Source organism: Protopterus annectens, chromosome 3.part0 (genome assembly GCF_019279795.1).
Source record: "Protopterus annectens isolate FY-2018-M chromosome 3.part0, PAN1.0, whole genome shotgun sequence".
Classification (NCBI taxonomy): Eukaryota; Metazoa; Chordata; order Ceratodontiformes; family Protopteridae; genus Protopterus; species Protopterus annectens.
The window spans coordinates 232,151,134-232,168,127 of record NC_056731.1 but is presented as its reverse complement, the minus strand read 5'-3'; the positions used below and the strand labels follow the sequence as shown (position 1 = coordinate 232,168,127).

The window sequence follows — 16,994 nt, the reverse complement described above, 5'->3', positions numbered from 1 at the left end:
GGTGATGCTATGGATTATTTCACTGATGTAATGGACAGACGGCTGAGACAGTGTCAGTCTTTCACCGGTCATTGTCTGTACTGGAACATCTGGTTGGGGTAGGGCATAGGACATGTGGACGTAGGTCAGCAACACCATCTGCTGAAACTGCATATGGCCGTGCACACTCACGCTCCTGTAGTGGCAGTACCTCCAGCACTACAGAAGGAAATATGCTGTCCACAATATGATGTGGCAAGCCATGGGCACATGGTCCTGGGCAGTCCCGTGGGGTACACAGGGCCAGCAGACAGCAGTCACCATCAGCTACTAGCACCGCATCTGACCCTGGGCATGGTGGTGCTCCTGTATGTGTGAACAGACATGGTGAACTGTCCACTCTACCATGTATGGTCCACAGCTGTCCAACATGCACATGTACAGGGATAGCACTGGGCTTGACTGTGTACACACACACACACACACACACACACACACACACACACACACACACACACACACACACACACACACACACACCATACACAAATCCTCAAACATCACTGTCACATGCAGGTCACCAAGAGAGACACACACAACACCTCCCCATGGCCCATCTAAACAGCACCCCTTCCTGACTCACACATATGCTGTCAACTGTTTGGCACAGCCTAGGCCTCTGACACCCCCATACCACACCCTGTGCATGTGATGTTATCTGTATCACATCCCTGCCATCCATGACACTGATGCAGGGACATGCAAATATGTGTCTGATGCACAGGGTGACTATATTACTTTACATGTAGTTGTGTAGTGTAGTATCATTATGCCATGGCAGGTGTTGTGGACCATGACAGATGCTGTATGCTGATGTGTGTCATTACTACACATCATACTTTGTGTATCTTTGTTACATGTTAGACTGATAGTGTTACAGAAAGACAGATGTCTCACAGACATGTGTATGTTTCTGTTCCAGGGGTCTGAGTGGCTAAGCTATGGAGACTTGGTGGCAATACAGTGGCACAGGATGGCATGGCAGCACAGCAGAAATATGACATCAGCAAGGTATGGCTGTATATGTGCGTGGTTACCTGGGTGAAAATATGTCGAACAGTGTATCAGAGAAAATGGGGTCAGACAGTGCAATCATGTATGCATACCCTGCGACAAGGTCTGCTACCCTTGATATGTGTCACCTGGGTGTCCCATACATACAAATGTAGGTGGTGCCAGATAGCAGTTATGTCTAGGTAGATGTGGGCTAATTAGGGCCAGCAGCTAGTCATGGGGCAGTAAAATGCATGAACATTGCACATAAACAGCCATATGAGTACTGTTGCAAGGGAATATATTTGTGTACACACACACACACACACACACACACACACACACACACACACACACACACACACACACACACTTACTTTGCCTATTGGAGATTAGAACCTCTACCTATCTAGTAGTGTACACTAAAGAACAAACTACTTATCGCATGCACCATGGAGCTTATCTCTTACTAGATTGTCAGCCAGTGCAGTTAAGGTGGATGACATCAGCAGGCCTTGTAAAGGAGGACAATGGAGAGGCTGGCAAGTAGTCACAGGGCCTTGAAATGTATAACCACTGCACAGAGATAAGCCATAGATGCATGTTCTCAATGCTGTAAGGGAATATATTTGCATACACAGAGTGGCCTTTTATGAGATTAGAACCCATGCCTATCTAGTAGTATACACTACAGCACAAAATACTTACCACATGCGCCACGGATCTTATTCATTATTAGGTTGTCAGCCACTGTTGTTAAGGTGGATGACATGAGCAGGCCTTGTAAAGTAGGACAATGGAGAGGCTGTCAAGTAGTCACAAGGCCTTAAAATGTACAACCACTGCACAGAGATAAGCCATAGAGGCATGTCTTCACCGCTACAAGGGGATATATTTACACACACACACACACACACACACACACACACACACACACACACACACACACACACACACACACACACACACACACACACACACACACACAAAGTTGCCTGTTGTGAGATTAGAACCCCTACCTATCTAGTAGTATACATTATAGCACAAAGTACTTATTGCATGTGCCACAGATTTTACCTATTATTAGACTGTCAGCCAGTGCTGTTAAGGTGGATGACATCAGCAGGCCTTACAAAGGAGGACAATGGAGAGGCTGGCAAGTAGTCACAGGGCCATAAAATGAATAACCATTGCAGAGACATAAGCCAGATGGGTATGTCTGTACTGCTGTAGGGGATATATTTACACACACAAACACACACACACACACACACACACACACACACACACACACACACACACACACACACACACGTGCATGCACACACATATACACACACACGCATACACACATGCACACACACGCATGCACACACACATGCACACACACACACGGATGCACAAGCATGCACACACACACACACAGTGGCTGATGTGAGATTAGAACCCCTACCTATCTGCTATTATACACTATGGCTCTCAGTACGTATTCCAGGCATCACAGGTTATAGCTGTTGTACAGGTGGATGCAGCCACAGTACTTATGGACTATGCAAAGTGGCTTGCATTACTCAGCATGTGTGGCATGCTGAGTGGCCCTGCTTGATGCTGTTATTGTATCTAGTGTCCTAGCAGTGGGATACCCATTAATACCCCTATGTGTGCACATCTACCAGTATTGCCATGTCTGGCCAGATGCAGTTTGGTATGTGGATAACTGGCCAGTGACAATATGGCCTGTCCTAGTCCTGTGTTACAAACACTCCACATTACATCACCTGCTCACCATTGTCTGTCTACAGGGTGACATTCCACAGGCACAGGATTTTGTGGGTGAGTATATTCTGTCATTATGCGGTCTTGGTCTGTTACCATCAGACAACTGTTGTGTGTGTAGGTGCAGATAACCCCAGCATTCTGTGTGTAAGTGGGGACATTCATACATCCCCACAAACATATACACATGTATATTTATATTTATATATATAAAACAGGAATGTCAACCTAATTGTAGCTGTGTGTGTGCATTGTGTAACTGTGTTAGGTATATATATATATATATATATATATATATATATATATATATATATATATATATATATATATATATATATATATATGTATACCTAACACAGTTAGGTATATATATATATATATATATATATATATATATATATATATATATATATATATATGTGTGTGTGTGTGTGTGTGTGTGTGTGGAGTGTAAATTAGTTTACCCATTTATTTAGCTATGTATATATTTAACATTTAACAATTTAACAGTATTAGTGCAACAACTTAATCAAAATAGGATTAGGAATGATCCGAGGCTTAGTGACCAGCAACAGAATGTATCCAGAATTAACAATAATTTTCAGTCATTTACTTGTGAGGATTTACCACTGGGACAACTGCAATTTTTACAACAAGCCCGTTCTCAAGCGATTAGGAGTTTGGACGCTCAGCCTGGTCGCTCAACCCATTTTTGTATGACTAACTTGGATAAGTGGTTAAATAAACCAACTGGGCTTGCAATTACCCATACAGAGAATATAGCCACTTTGGACGAGCAATTGGACTTGTTTCAACAAAAACGTCTTAAATATCAGAAGTGACAACATGAGAATATGTACTTCTATGAATGTATTAAACTACAGCAAGTTTCTAAGGGGCTTAGATGCTGGAAGTATCCAACTGGACTAGTGCAACATTCACTTTTACATCAGGAGTTGATAGCCATGTCCAACCGACATGGCTGTGAATTAATAATACTACTTGTAAAGTATAATACAAAGGAGATGTATCCCTTCCATATGGAGACTAAACAACTCGATCATACTATTTTGCAGGACATTTCCTTTCAGGACCTCAGATATAAATATCAAACAATTTTTACTGATATTGATGGCATGTGTAATAGTATACAGCAATGGGTAATGAAGACAATCCAGATGGACTTGACTGAATACCTTAAAGGTACAGTGTACCCACCTCCACCAAAGTGCCAACAGACAGATGTCTCACACTCCGAGTGGGCACCTAACGATGGATTTCATCAAACTCACGGGGTGTATACAACTGGTGAACATAGTGACCACCCTTTAGAATATCCAGAGGTTCGCAGGTCAGAACATTTGCGGACCAAACACAGCCCTTACCCAGAATCCAGTGGGGGAACACAAATCCAATATGGGAGGAAAGCTTACAGAGGGAAACAAAAGAGCAAACAATGATAGGAGGAATTGAAGAAACAGGTAACTGTAACATTATTTCTAATAGTACCGGTGACTTGTATATCTATAATTACAGTGTTTACTTATTTACTAAAGAACATGCTGACTTATTCAGTCTGGGACATTCCTCCGTTCCCTCTAAGTGAGCTGACATTATTAAATTAGTCAGCAAATTGAAATTATTTACTCGAAAATTTTATTTGAGTGTGTTATTTTGTAACACCAACTCTGTTACATTAGAAGGGTTACATGTTCCTAGTACCATCAATCCAGATTTACATAATGCATTGGCTGTGTTTGAACAGTTTTGTGAACTTGACTTTCAGTATATATTTATTTATTTATTTATTTTATTTTACATTTGTTGACCGGGCTAGTCCAGCTGGATATATGTCCATTTTCAGTGGAGGCCCGGGGAGAAAAGCTCCACAAATTACAACAACATAAAAGGTCAAGACAAAGACAATAACAGTATAATTTGGTACATAAGTTTAACAATTATAGTACAAGCCTAAGATTATATATTTTATATTTCAGTAGGAAAAAGGAAAAATGTATCTAAGAATAGATGAAAAAGACTAATACATTTGTATTAGAAACGGTGTAGTACAAATCTTTATAACATATTACAAAATTAGATACACCTAGTAATTTATGATAAGAGATACTAAGGTCTCACAAAAACCTAAGAAAGAAAAAAACTAGAGATCAATAGATAGAGTATAGAAGAACAGCAAACAAGGATGGATTTCTATTGTTATTTAACAAATAGGTTGTGATACTATATAAAGGTGTTTGATCGTTCCACAGTATATACTTATTTACATGAGAAAAAATCCTAAGGAAGGTTAAGCTCACTAAAAATTAGTGAGACAACACAAGATCATGATCATGGGAGGCTAGGAATTGTGGGAGTCTAGTTAATAGTTAGGTACTTATTCTGGGTTAACACAGGGGCATAGCCAGTGTGATTTGAGGTAGGGTTTAAGCAATGCATAAGCAATGGGCAGATTTTCACAAGTATCTGGACCACAGGCAAACAATTTTGCTTAATGAAGTCAGTTCCATGATAGACTTGAGAATAATGCAACCAGATAAAAGTGGGGGCCTGGTTATTAAGTATGTTTAAAATACTGCATGATGGTACTCGTTATGAAACTTCCATCAATGAAGTAGTTTCTTATCGGAAAAATGACTCTATTTTAAATGACATGCTAATGCAGGGTCAGATAACAAAGGATCAATAAAAATATATGTATATGGATACTCCTAGGTTGCCTGTGATATTTGGGGTCCCTAAAATACACAAGGACCTGAATGATCCACCACTCAGACCCATTGTTGATGCTGGTCATTCAAAATCCACCACAACTGCCATGTTTATTGATTACCACCTAAAACCCTTGGTTACATCTGTACCACATTTGTGCAGGGATTCCTGGGACTATTTAACAAAATGTAATGATTTGGATTTGTCCCTGGATCTAATGTTTGTAACCATATATGTTAAGGATTTATTTACTTGTACTCCTCACAGCATAAGCCTCAAGTGGTTTGAAGAGTATTTAACATTCCATATGAATTTAGACCAAGATAGGATCAATTTACTGATGGCTTTGATGGAAGTCATCTTGAGAAACAACTATATTTTCTTTCAAGGACATTATTTTAAACAGTCCTCAGGTACTGCCATGAGGGTCTGCTTGTGGTCAACTTTTTGCCAATATCATCATGGCAGCATGGGAGAACAAGTACTTATACAATTGCTCATTTATGCCATATATACATATGTATACATAATTTTTGGATGATTTGTTTGTAACATGGTCAGGACCTCCAGATGTGGTGAATGATTTCATTTATTATGTCAACGGAACTGCTTCCTTTTTACAATTTACCCACACAACTGCTTGTAAAATCTATTGACTATTTGGATGTCACCCTTACCATGGATGTTGAAAAAGGGGGATTTTCATCTAAGATCTTTAGAAAGCCAACCTACTCAACTGCTCTTCTCCACTACAATAGTTGTCATCCATACCACCAAAAATGAGCCGTAGTGAAAGGCCAGTTGGTAAAGGCAGTGAAAATAACATCCAACATGGATGATTTTATCAAGGAATGCCATACCTTCAGGGAGATGTTTAACAGGGGATATCCTACCTCTATGTTTGAATCTGTTATTCAGGAGGTAACCAACAACAGGAACAATAATGTGCATGTCCCTCTACTGGTCCCTTAAACTATACCCAGAATTGATACAACCTCTGGTGAGGCGATAATACATCCTGTCGCAACCTGTGATCCAGTGCAATGTTATCATCCCTGTAGGAAATCTAGTGATAGTTATGGACGAGCTTTTGTAACAACTTATAGTAGTGATAGTGACCAAATTGCATCTATCATTACTAAAAATTGGCAAATTATTTCTACCAACAAGAATTGTATGATCAACTTGGCACTCAACCTAAAATTATATACAAGAAAGGCCATTGTTTTAAGAAGGTTTTTGAAAGCCTTTCACTCAGTGGGAAGGACACTGATGGAAAAATGTCCACATGGGACATGTAACCAATGCCAATTTATTCTGGTAGGGGACCATATTAAGAAGAAAGATGTGGGGATTAATATTAAAGGACATTATACTTGCCACATGCAGGTGTTTTATGCATAGCTTTATGCAAATAATGTCCTGTATTTTACATGGGGAAAACAGAACATAAGCTGAGACAGCGTACTTGTGAAGATATGCATGAAATTAAAAAACTGAAGACCATTAATGCATTGTACAAGCATTTATCTAGTTATAATGACCATAACGTTTGTTTCTCTATTTTGTAACAAGTTGAGCAAAACACTAGGGGAGGCCCGTGGGCAATAATTTTAGAACAAAGAGAATTATGGTGGCAGCTCCTTTTAAATGCTTCTGGTACCCAGGTCTGAGTGATATTATCAATATTAGCAGTATTTTAAAAATGAGGACCTTTGAAAGTATGAGTTTTATACTGATTGATTTTTTAATATAATATATAACAAGGCTTGAGTGTATTTGTATTTTTTATCCAAGTGTTATCCGTTAACGTTTAGTGATATACCCTGTACCTTTAAATCTTAAATAATTTTGTATCACATGACTTGCAGGGAATATATTTATTGTATTGGAATGAATGTTGGATTTTATCTGAAGAAGTCTACTATTTGATAGATGAAAGCACTTATTTATATTGTTGTTATTTTGTGTCAATAAACTGTTCCATGAGTTTGGCTTCCATTTTTAATTTCTTAGCCTTAAAGGTAAATGAATAGTACTTTGTTGAACATGCAGTGGTAACTTATTCCATAAGCTGAGAATACAAGGAGTTAGAAATCTCTCTCTCCAGTGAGTATTGTTTATTTGTTGCTGCAAATTTAGGTCTCGAGTGTGCATGTTTCTAGAGTCACTGGTTTTGCAAAGAAACATGAGGTCAAATAGGAATAGATCTTTTATGGCTTAAAAAGTAAAACAAGGGTCACTTTGGCGGGATCTATATTATTTTGTCGAATGACTATTCGGTGAATAGCCATTCATCGAGCACCTATTCAGTGAAGCCATTCTTCATCGAACAGCAAATTTTAACTAGGGCCAACCAGTGGTTGGCCACTATCTCAAATTTGCCCTTTTTTCCACTGTAGTGCGATATCTGAGATGGTCTTTTTAGTTAGGGGGCTGCTGAGGTGCAGCTCCCACACTGGGGCGTGTTGGCAGGTTTTAAATTTCATTTTTTTTTTTTTTGTGGTCGCTGGGTTGGCCAACCACTTGTTTTCCCTACTTAAAAATTTGCCATTCAATGAAGAATGGCTTTGCTGAATAGGTATTCCATGAAGTGATATAGATCCACCTTGGAGTAGCCTGTAGGCTACTGAATCTTATCTGGTCTACTACAGATGTGCTGCACTACTTCTCAGCATGTGCTAGCTACTACTACAGCAATCAATCTTGCAACAGCAGCGACTTTCCAAGATGCACTTTTAACTGTTCCAGCTTTGTGGAAATGATACGCTCAGTTTTATTTCAGATAAGCTTAATATTCAAATGCAAATCTTGTTATTTCAAAAGTATAGCTTCCTGGGTGAACTACATCACTTCCACTGGTTAGAACATCTGCTGCTATACAATGCTGCCACTGTATTTTTTTCATCCTCAACTGCAATATTAGGCTTTGCTGCAAATTTTCCTTGCAGTGTAGCATGATACTATATGGTCAGCAAATATAACAGCTTACGTAATGCTGTTAAAGCTCTTTTCCGAATTACCTTCCACATTGTAATATTTTTTTTATTTTTTACTACAGTGTTTTTTTAATCATGCATTGATTTGTTCATTTATATTCAAATTCCAGGTATGCAATACATGTCTGTTACCTCAGCTGTTGCATTTTACCACCGTGTTCACAATCTTGAAAATTATTCCATTATAAATTGTTTTTTATTTACAACAAGCTGCCAAGCAAGACAAAGTTACCTTACCTTCTGGGACATGTACACAATCATGGAAGGTAAAGCCAGTGTTAAAAATCAAAATCATTCTTAACTTGAACCTGGCAGGCCTCAATTTTTCTTAAAAGGGCTTAAGTTGCTGTCTTTTGAACAACTCTGTACAAAAATTTTTACTTTTATTATTTCTGTGAAGTGTCAGGAGAAATGCAGAAGAATAATGGGCCTTCAAGATGTATGCATTTATGTACAAATCAGTAACAAAAGAAATAAATATATATAGACTAATGGTGTGTGTGGGTGAGTATGCAGCTACACTGATAAGGGGTGCAGCAACATTATGAACAAATTACAGCCAGTTGCTTAAAATACACATGATATAGCTTTTCAGACGGTGCATTTATAAATGAAGAGATGCAATGTCTTTTCTTCACCTCGAGAAATACTGCAATAACGACTGACAATTTTGAAAAACAGAAAATCAGAGCAGTACTTTTCAATGACTTGTTCACAACAGTTCACAGTGATTAAGTCTTTGTCTAACAGCACTGCTGCCACTGTGTCTCAGACTTCCTCAGCTGTTTCAGCTCAGTTTTAAACCATTGCCAGGCACAGCTTCAGCTCTTTGGCCCCTTGATGCAGTTGCAGAGTTAGTTTAGACATATGGAGTCCCAAGGATGAGAGAGGGCAGAAGCATCACAAGCCTAATAGGTTATGACAACCCCTTCTTATTTTCTCATAATCACTGTACTGCTAGAAAGATTACTGCTTGATTGGCTGGACAGTCCCCCCTTATTTTCTGATTTTAATTGTATTGCTAGCTACACTGCAAGTCTACTTATCAGGACAGTCCCTTATTTAAGCAAGTCTACATATCAGGACAGTCCCTTATTTAATGATTTTCACTGTACTGCTGGCATGTGTGTCTTGTTGACAGACCATAACTACTCTGAAATCTTTTCATATTCTGTGTCATTCCAGACAGTTTTATTTAGCTTCTTCACTAATTTCCAGCAACTCAGTGATACTTTTCTAACCCTTCCTTAGGAAGGAGAATTCTTCTCTCACTCGCTCTAACCTTACTTCATGATGTAGGACCAATACCACTATCTACAGGGAGTTGCTAATTCACATCTGCCTTACTGTACTCTTCTGGAATGGTAAGCAGCTGTGCCATACCTAGTCTTTTGGAAGTATACTAGTACAATGACACTTTGCAGCCTTATCCTGGAAGGGGGGGGGGGGTGCTCTTACCTTACACCTTACTGTGCCAGGATACACATACCCGTTGCAGAGATTGCTGCTGAAGTGACCCTTCCCCAACCTTTAAGGGTGGGAGGATGGCATAATGGTTAAGGTATTTACCTTACAAACAAAAGGTGCAGGGTTTGATTCTCACATGGGGTAACTGGCTAGGCTTAAAGTAGTCCACAAGGACAGTTAGCTTAGTACTAATCTATGTAGCTTCTATGTATGTAACTGTGAGGGAATGCAGGTAATATGACATCAAACAGAGTGGTTACACAACTTTCAGGGGAGTGGGTGTGGAAAACATGTATTAGCAGCACTCTGCAGAGGTTCTGTATATCCTAGCTGTTTGATGTTAGATGAGTGGAATAATACAGAAATAGTTGCATTTGTTCCCCTGGGGAGGTCACTGCACATACAATTGTCTGCAGAGGCTAAATGTAATCAAAATATGTGGTGCAAGGAGAGGCTATAGGGATCAATTTCTTTAAGAAGAGCTCTTCTTCACTAAGAGAGGGTTGTGAATAGCTTCATCCCCAGGATGGCAGCCCAGCTCTATGGTGTGGGGGAGGATCAAGCATTGGATGAACTGTGCTTGTCTAAGAAGATCAGTGCAGCAGCAATCCTCATCAAAGGCTGCCTAGTCCACTTCATCTAAGGACCACTCAAACTACCTCAGTGTCATTGTTCCACTTTGTTTTCTCTTGTTCATATGTCCTGATATTTTACTAATTTATGCCTCAATGGCCAGAATACTATAGTTCGCCAAGGCGATGGCTATTTCACAAATATTTTTGTCACTTTTCTTTACCTGCTATTCTTTACCTGCAATGTGGCTTTGTCATTTTTACTGTCTTACCAGTTAATGTTAAAAGACTCCTACTGGTCATAATACCTTCATTTTTTCTTCCAGGTTTAATTTCTCCAAATGTTAGCATTTCATACATATGGTTTCTCTCTAGTTTAATTTTGTAATTTTAATTTCCCAAAATCTTTAGAAAGCTTTTTTCTTTTGATATGGTAAGAATAGATGCTATTCTTATGTCAGGGCAAAGTTAAGTTTCACAAAATTAGTACTGTCTCGGTCTTCAAAACTTGCCATAGGTGCTCTCCTAGACATGTGACATCTTAAAAGCACTTTCTTCTATAGTTAGTAAGGGGTTATTTGCATAGGCAGCATAGTTAAATATGCTTGGTAACTTTTTTGCTTCTTTATTATTCCATCTGCTCCCAGAACTACTTAACTGCCTGGATGTCCTTGCTCTACACTGCTCTTTTCTGGTTACATACCTAGATGTTTTATAGTCTTGCAGTACACAGTATTCTGTAATCACTACGTGTGGCTACTTCAGTGACCAAGGATATTATTGTTTTTCCTTCACCTGCAATATGGTCTTTCTCACTTTTACTTAACAATTGTGGATTCGTTTATGGTTTGTGAGGTTGGATTTGAATGTAAAATTCTTTCCACAAAGTGCACATTTATATGGTTTCTCTCCAAAGTGGATTCTTTCATGGACTCTGAGGTAGTCCTTCCATGTAAAGCTCTTGCTACATGTGTTGCATTTATACTGCTTTTCTCCACTGTGTCGTCTTTTCATGGTGTGAGAGATTGTGTTTCAATGTAAAGCTCTTACCACAAGTTGCACATTTATAGGGCTTCTCCCCACTGTGAATTTTTTCATGGACTGTAAGACTACACTTCCGTAGAAAACACTTGCCACAAATTGCACATTTGTAGGATTTGCTTCCATTATGGATTTTCTTATGAGCTGTAAGCTGACCTTTCAGGGTAAAACTCTTGTCGCACGTGGTACATTTGTAAGATTTATTTTCCATGTGGATTTTCTCATGGACTGTTAAGTGGCCCTTCTGCAAAAAACTCTTGCCACATGTGCTACATTTATTTGACTTAATTCCAGTGTGGATATACTCATGGACAGTGAGTTGGCTCTTCCATGTAAAACTCTGATCACAAGCTAAACACTTGTACGGCTTCACTCCACTGTGACTTCTTTTATGGGTTGTGAGGTAGTCCTTTCGAGTAAAACTCTTGCCACAGGTGGCACATTTATAAGACTTATTTCCAGTGTGTATTCTTTCATGGACTGTAAGGTTGCTTTTCCTTATAAAACTCTTGTCACATGTTATACATTTATATGGCCTCTCTCCAATGTGCATTTTCTCATGAGCTGTAAGGCTGCTCTTCCACTTAAAGCTCTTGTCACATGTGGCACATTTATAGCAATTATAATGGTATCCGGAGTGGATTTTCTCATGGACTGTGAGGTTGTAATTCCGAGTAAAACACTTTCCACATAAGGAACATTTGTATGGTTTCCCTAAGCTGTGGGTTTTCTCATGGACTGTGAGATGGCCCTTTTGTTTAAAGCTCTTATTACATACAGTACATCTGTATGGTCTATTCTCTCTTTGGATGTTTTCATACCAGGAAACATTATCCTTAGATGTAAAACTCTTATCGAGTGTTGTACTTTTACACAGCTTCACCCCAGTGTACACAGCAGTGTGCTTTATAGGTTTATACTTCTCTGCAAAGTTTTTGATATATTTGCTAAACTTATAGGGTTTCCTTCCAGTAAAAACTTTCTGGTGCGTTTTCATCCTGTCTTTATATTCTTCTCGTTTTCTAATCTCTTCTGATAAGAATGAAACCCATTCCTGATTCCCTGTCTGTTTTTAGCAAAATTACGTGTTCTAAATGTAAACTGAAATGTTAACCGCTTTTCACACCTATCATATTTGTGGGATTTCTTTACATCATGAATTTGCATGCATTTCCGATTAGTTTCCTTGCTGAAATTCAGATTATACTCCACACATTTAAGCTGCTGGTTTCTTGTATGAAAAGCCTTATGACCTGCAACAGCTGAACTATTTTTGGTGCTTTCAGTGCATTCCCCACTCAGGAAGTCATTTGATGATGGTTTCTGACTTGGACTTGTATTCTTCAAGCACCTGCTGACTTAAAGAGATATTTAATTAACTTCAATCCAACAATCAATAATAACATACTGACAGTTCTGTTTGATTCAGAATAAAGATTACAGTACTAACATTGCATGATGCAGTACTATAGCTAATTTTCATTATCTCGTCATTACAAAAATATTATATTGTGCATTAAAGTTCTGCATATACTATTTGTTTTATAAAATCATGCAATATAAATTGAACTTTAAACAGTAATACAGCTAAAATCTTTATGGCCTCACACAGCTTCACAAAAATACCCACTAATTTTCCAAATTACAGCAACTGTGCTCAACATGTATTTTGTTTTATTTTATACTCTTCCAGTGTACGTTAGCTCTCCATTTCTGCTACCAGTTTAAGCTGTACATCTTTCTACAGCCATCCTTCATTTTGCATTAATATGCTTAATACATTCCAAGTCACTGGCAACCGTATATTATTTTAAATGTGTTTTACAAAGGTTGTTGCAAATAAAATAAAACAACAAATTCAGGCAAGTAATGCTTTCTTCTGTATTTCTGGTCAGAACAATCACAGGGGTGTGTGGACTCAAATCATGGTTTAATATATACTATCTTACTATAAGCAAGACATAATTTTGAGTCACACTGTCTGTGAAAGACTATCTAGTGATACTAAGCACTGCTTATCAACAGACATGAGTGAATAGAAAATCTTAACTTTTAGTTAGAACTTTTGTAACCAATCTGTTAATTAAAAGATGGCTTCTTTCAGTTTAGTCCATTGCCATGTTTTGAGCGGATGGTAGAATTTCTTTACTTAAGTCCAGTGCCATTATTAAGTCCTCTGTCCTTATGCAAACAAATAAAAATAGATCCAGGGAAAAAAGAAATGGCTCCAAAGCTGAGTAGACTCCCGTCACAAAACCAACGAAAATGTTGTAGCACAAAAACGGAGGTCTAGCCACGATCAAGAAATCACTCCCAATACTCCGTGGTAAAAATAAAACAGTAATTTATTGCATTGACGAAAAGATGAGCGCTTTCGCGTAGTGAAACCTACGCTTCTTCAGATAAACAAGGATACAAAACTCTTCCTTTATATACAAAACTAGGCGGGAAGAGTAACATTAATTACCAAACAATTATCCAATAATACAATTCAGATGTATTATCACAATCAGATGAATTGTATTATTGGATAATTGTTTGGTAATTAATGTTACTCTTCCCGCCTAGTTTTGTATATAAAGGAAGAGTTTTGTATCCTTGTTTATCTGAAGAAGCGTAGGTTTCACTACGCGAAAGCGCTCATCTTTTCGTCAATGCAATAAATTACTGTTTTATTTTTACCACGGAGTATTGGGAGTGATTTCTTGATCATGGCTAGACCTCCGTTTTTGTGCTACAACAAATAAAAATAGATCTAACAATTTTCCCTCTGTATATTTGCCATTCTTTGCTGTCTCTGAAGGCTTTGACTGATACAGTTACAGTAAAATCAACACTAGAATGTAGAAACATACTATTTCACAAAGGTATCCACACCCCTTTAAGCTCTTAATTTCAGTCCTGTTTTCCCCAACATAAACCTATTACTATATCATGCAGACCACATTATTCAAATAACAGACACGTCCATTTTTGATTTTAACTGTTCTTCTATATCAATAATGCATACATCAGAAGAGATGTGGGTATGCAATTTATAGTCGTGTTTTATTACTCTCGTTTCTGTTTCACCTAATTACATCCTACTAATAAATTCATACTACATGAGTGTTTGCATGCAGTTTGAAGGTGTAGAACACAGCCATCAGTGAAGCAGGAAAGGCATGGTCCAAGCAGTTGTGAGTGAACCTGCTTCACTTTCCTAGTGCTTAGTTTCAGTACAATATTCTTACAACAATGTTTCTATACCACTGCATATGCTGTTTCTTCTGATTTTCTCCATTTTAGGCCTGACCTAGGAAGGGTTCATTTGGATGACCTATTATCTAATTAACAAACTGGGCAGGTATACATGCAACTAAATTAACTAAATAGAGCACATAAACAAAACAAAACAAAATAAAATAATTACATACATACATACATACATAAATTAGCCATTATTATGGTACTTGAAGACATGGCTCTACAAATCTATAATGAAGAAAAAGGTACAGCTGGAGAATCACAAGCATTTGGGACTAACTGGTTAACACAAGCTTTAATTTCTTGGCAATAATAATTTACACAGAGATCTAACAATGACTGAATTAACCTTTTATTGCAAAATCTTAGAAAAGAAATGTGCATATTGTATTGTCTACTGTAATGATATCTGGATTATGATTATGCTTTTACAGAAAATTATTTTCAAATTGGTTATAAATAGATTTATATATTCTGATGGTTCTTGTATATTTTCACAGTTAACACAACATGCTGAAAGTAAACCAAACAGCTGAAGTGATAACAACCATGTGCAAGAATGAATTCAGTGTGTCTGGCTACCACAGCCAACATGTTTGATGTGACTTCTGTTTTTAGGCATTCAATGTGGGGTTCTTTGGAGTTTATGGAAACATCATCTAGCATGACCAAATTGGCAACAGTGTACTGACATTTCCAAATATTTATACTCTCTCAAAAAGTGTGCAGTTTCATTTCTAATTCACTTTGATCCTGGATAGATTTTTGCTTCTATCTTTCTTAGTATTGTAACGAAGTCTGTTTTTATGACAACTCTGCTGTTAATAAACTGTCTTTCGGCTTTTCCTGGTTAGGGGTCGCCACAGCGAAACTCCGGTCTGCTAATGGTTAGCAGTAGATTTTGTACGTGCTAGCTTGCCGGGCCTAACGCACAACCTTCATCAAAGGAATGCCTATTCAAGCATATCGACACACAGAAGATGCTCTAACTGAGAATTGAACATGCAACGTCTAACTGTGAGGCGACAACGCTACTGCAGCACCACCACCGCAGTCTATACAACTCTGCTGTTAATAAGCATATTAAATCAATTTCATAGAAAGGAAACCAATTATATTACAAATTCATTAAGTCTACAATTACACAGCAACACATCTCAAAACACTAAAATTTGACTTAGAAGATATTTCTAATAAAGTGGATGTCAGCTGGTCCACTTTTAATGCTATAATCAATGGCAGTTTAATAAACAATTTTTCATATTATAGGAAATTTAGACTTAATCTAAGTTCCTGTTAAAGGAACACGAATGCTGACTAAAATAAACGCTGAGAAGGAACACCTGCAAAATGTTGGTTGATTATTATTTATTTACTTACTTATTCATTTCAGGTTAACTGATCAATGGACGTTTTTCAGCTACAACCTGGGCCACACTGAATAATAAAAAAAACATTAAGTACATTAACCATGCAGCTGTAATACACATGTAGTAAATCAATGAATGCACAGTTGTGTAAAATCTTACCATAACAGTAGGTATCATTCTTTTTGTTGTTGCAGTATTCATCACATCTGGGATCTCCTGCCAAGGATAGCCTAACATTCGGCCAATATACCAAAGCCTTTATAACTTAGGGAGTGTCATACATCTCCCGTACAAGTATAGGGCATAAAGATGACATATGTAAACTCCCAACTCAGAACTTCATTGCCGCCAGTCTGAACAACACTATCATGCCCATGCACTCTTGCACACACACATGCACTCACAAACACACACATACACAAACATACACACACACACATACACACACACACACACACCCACTTCAGTTATGACACAATGAATATTGCAGCAAACAGAAAATTAGTGAATAAACTTGAGAGAATCAGTCTCAGCATCCTTGCCAATGGCAGAATCACAAATATATGAACAATCATAAAAAGGAAATACAGATGTATAAGCAAACTTAACATAGGTTCATAGGTAGGTACTAGGCTATCTGCTCAAGGCATTTATAAACCTAGCCAGAATGTGTTGTCTTTCAACGCTCCCTTAAATTAGTTCACTGTGCCTCTGTCTAGCATAGCCACTAAAGTGATCCCGGGGTAAACTTTCTGTTTCCC

General features: G+C 38.0%; 1 protein-coding gene across 1 annotated transcript; it reads right to left on the bottom strand.

The window, feature by feature from the left end:
- Nucleotides 1-11,555: 11,555 nt before the first annotated feature.
- On the bottom strand, nucleotides 11,556-12,614 carry LOC122796814 (zinc finger protein 525-like). The gene has a single exon (XM_044065552.1). The coding sequence runs from the start codon at nucleotides 12,612-12,614 to the stop codon at nucleotides 11,556-11,558; it is 1,059 nt and encodes a 352-aa protein (XP_043921487.1).
- Nucleotides 12,615-16,994: the final 4,380 nt, after the last annotated feature.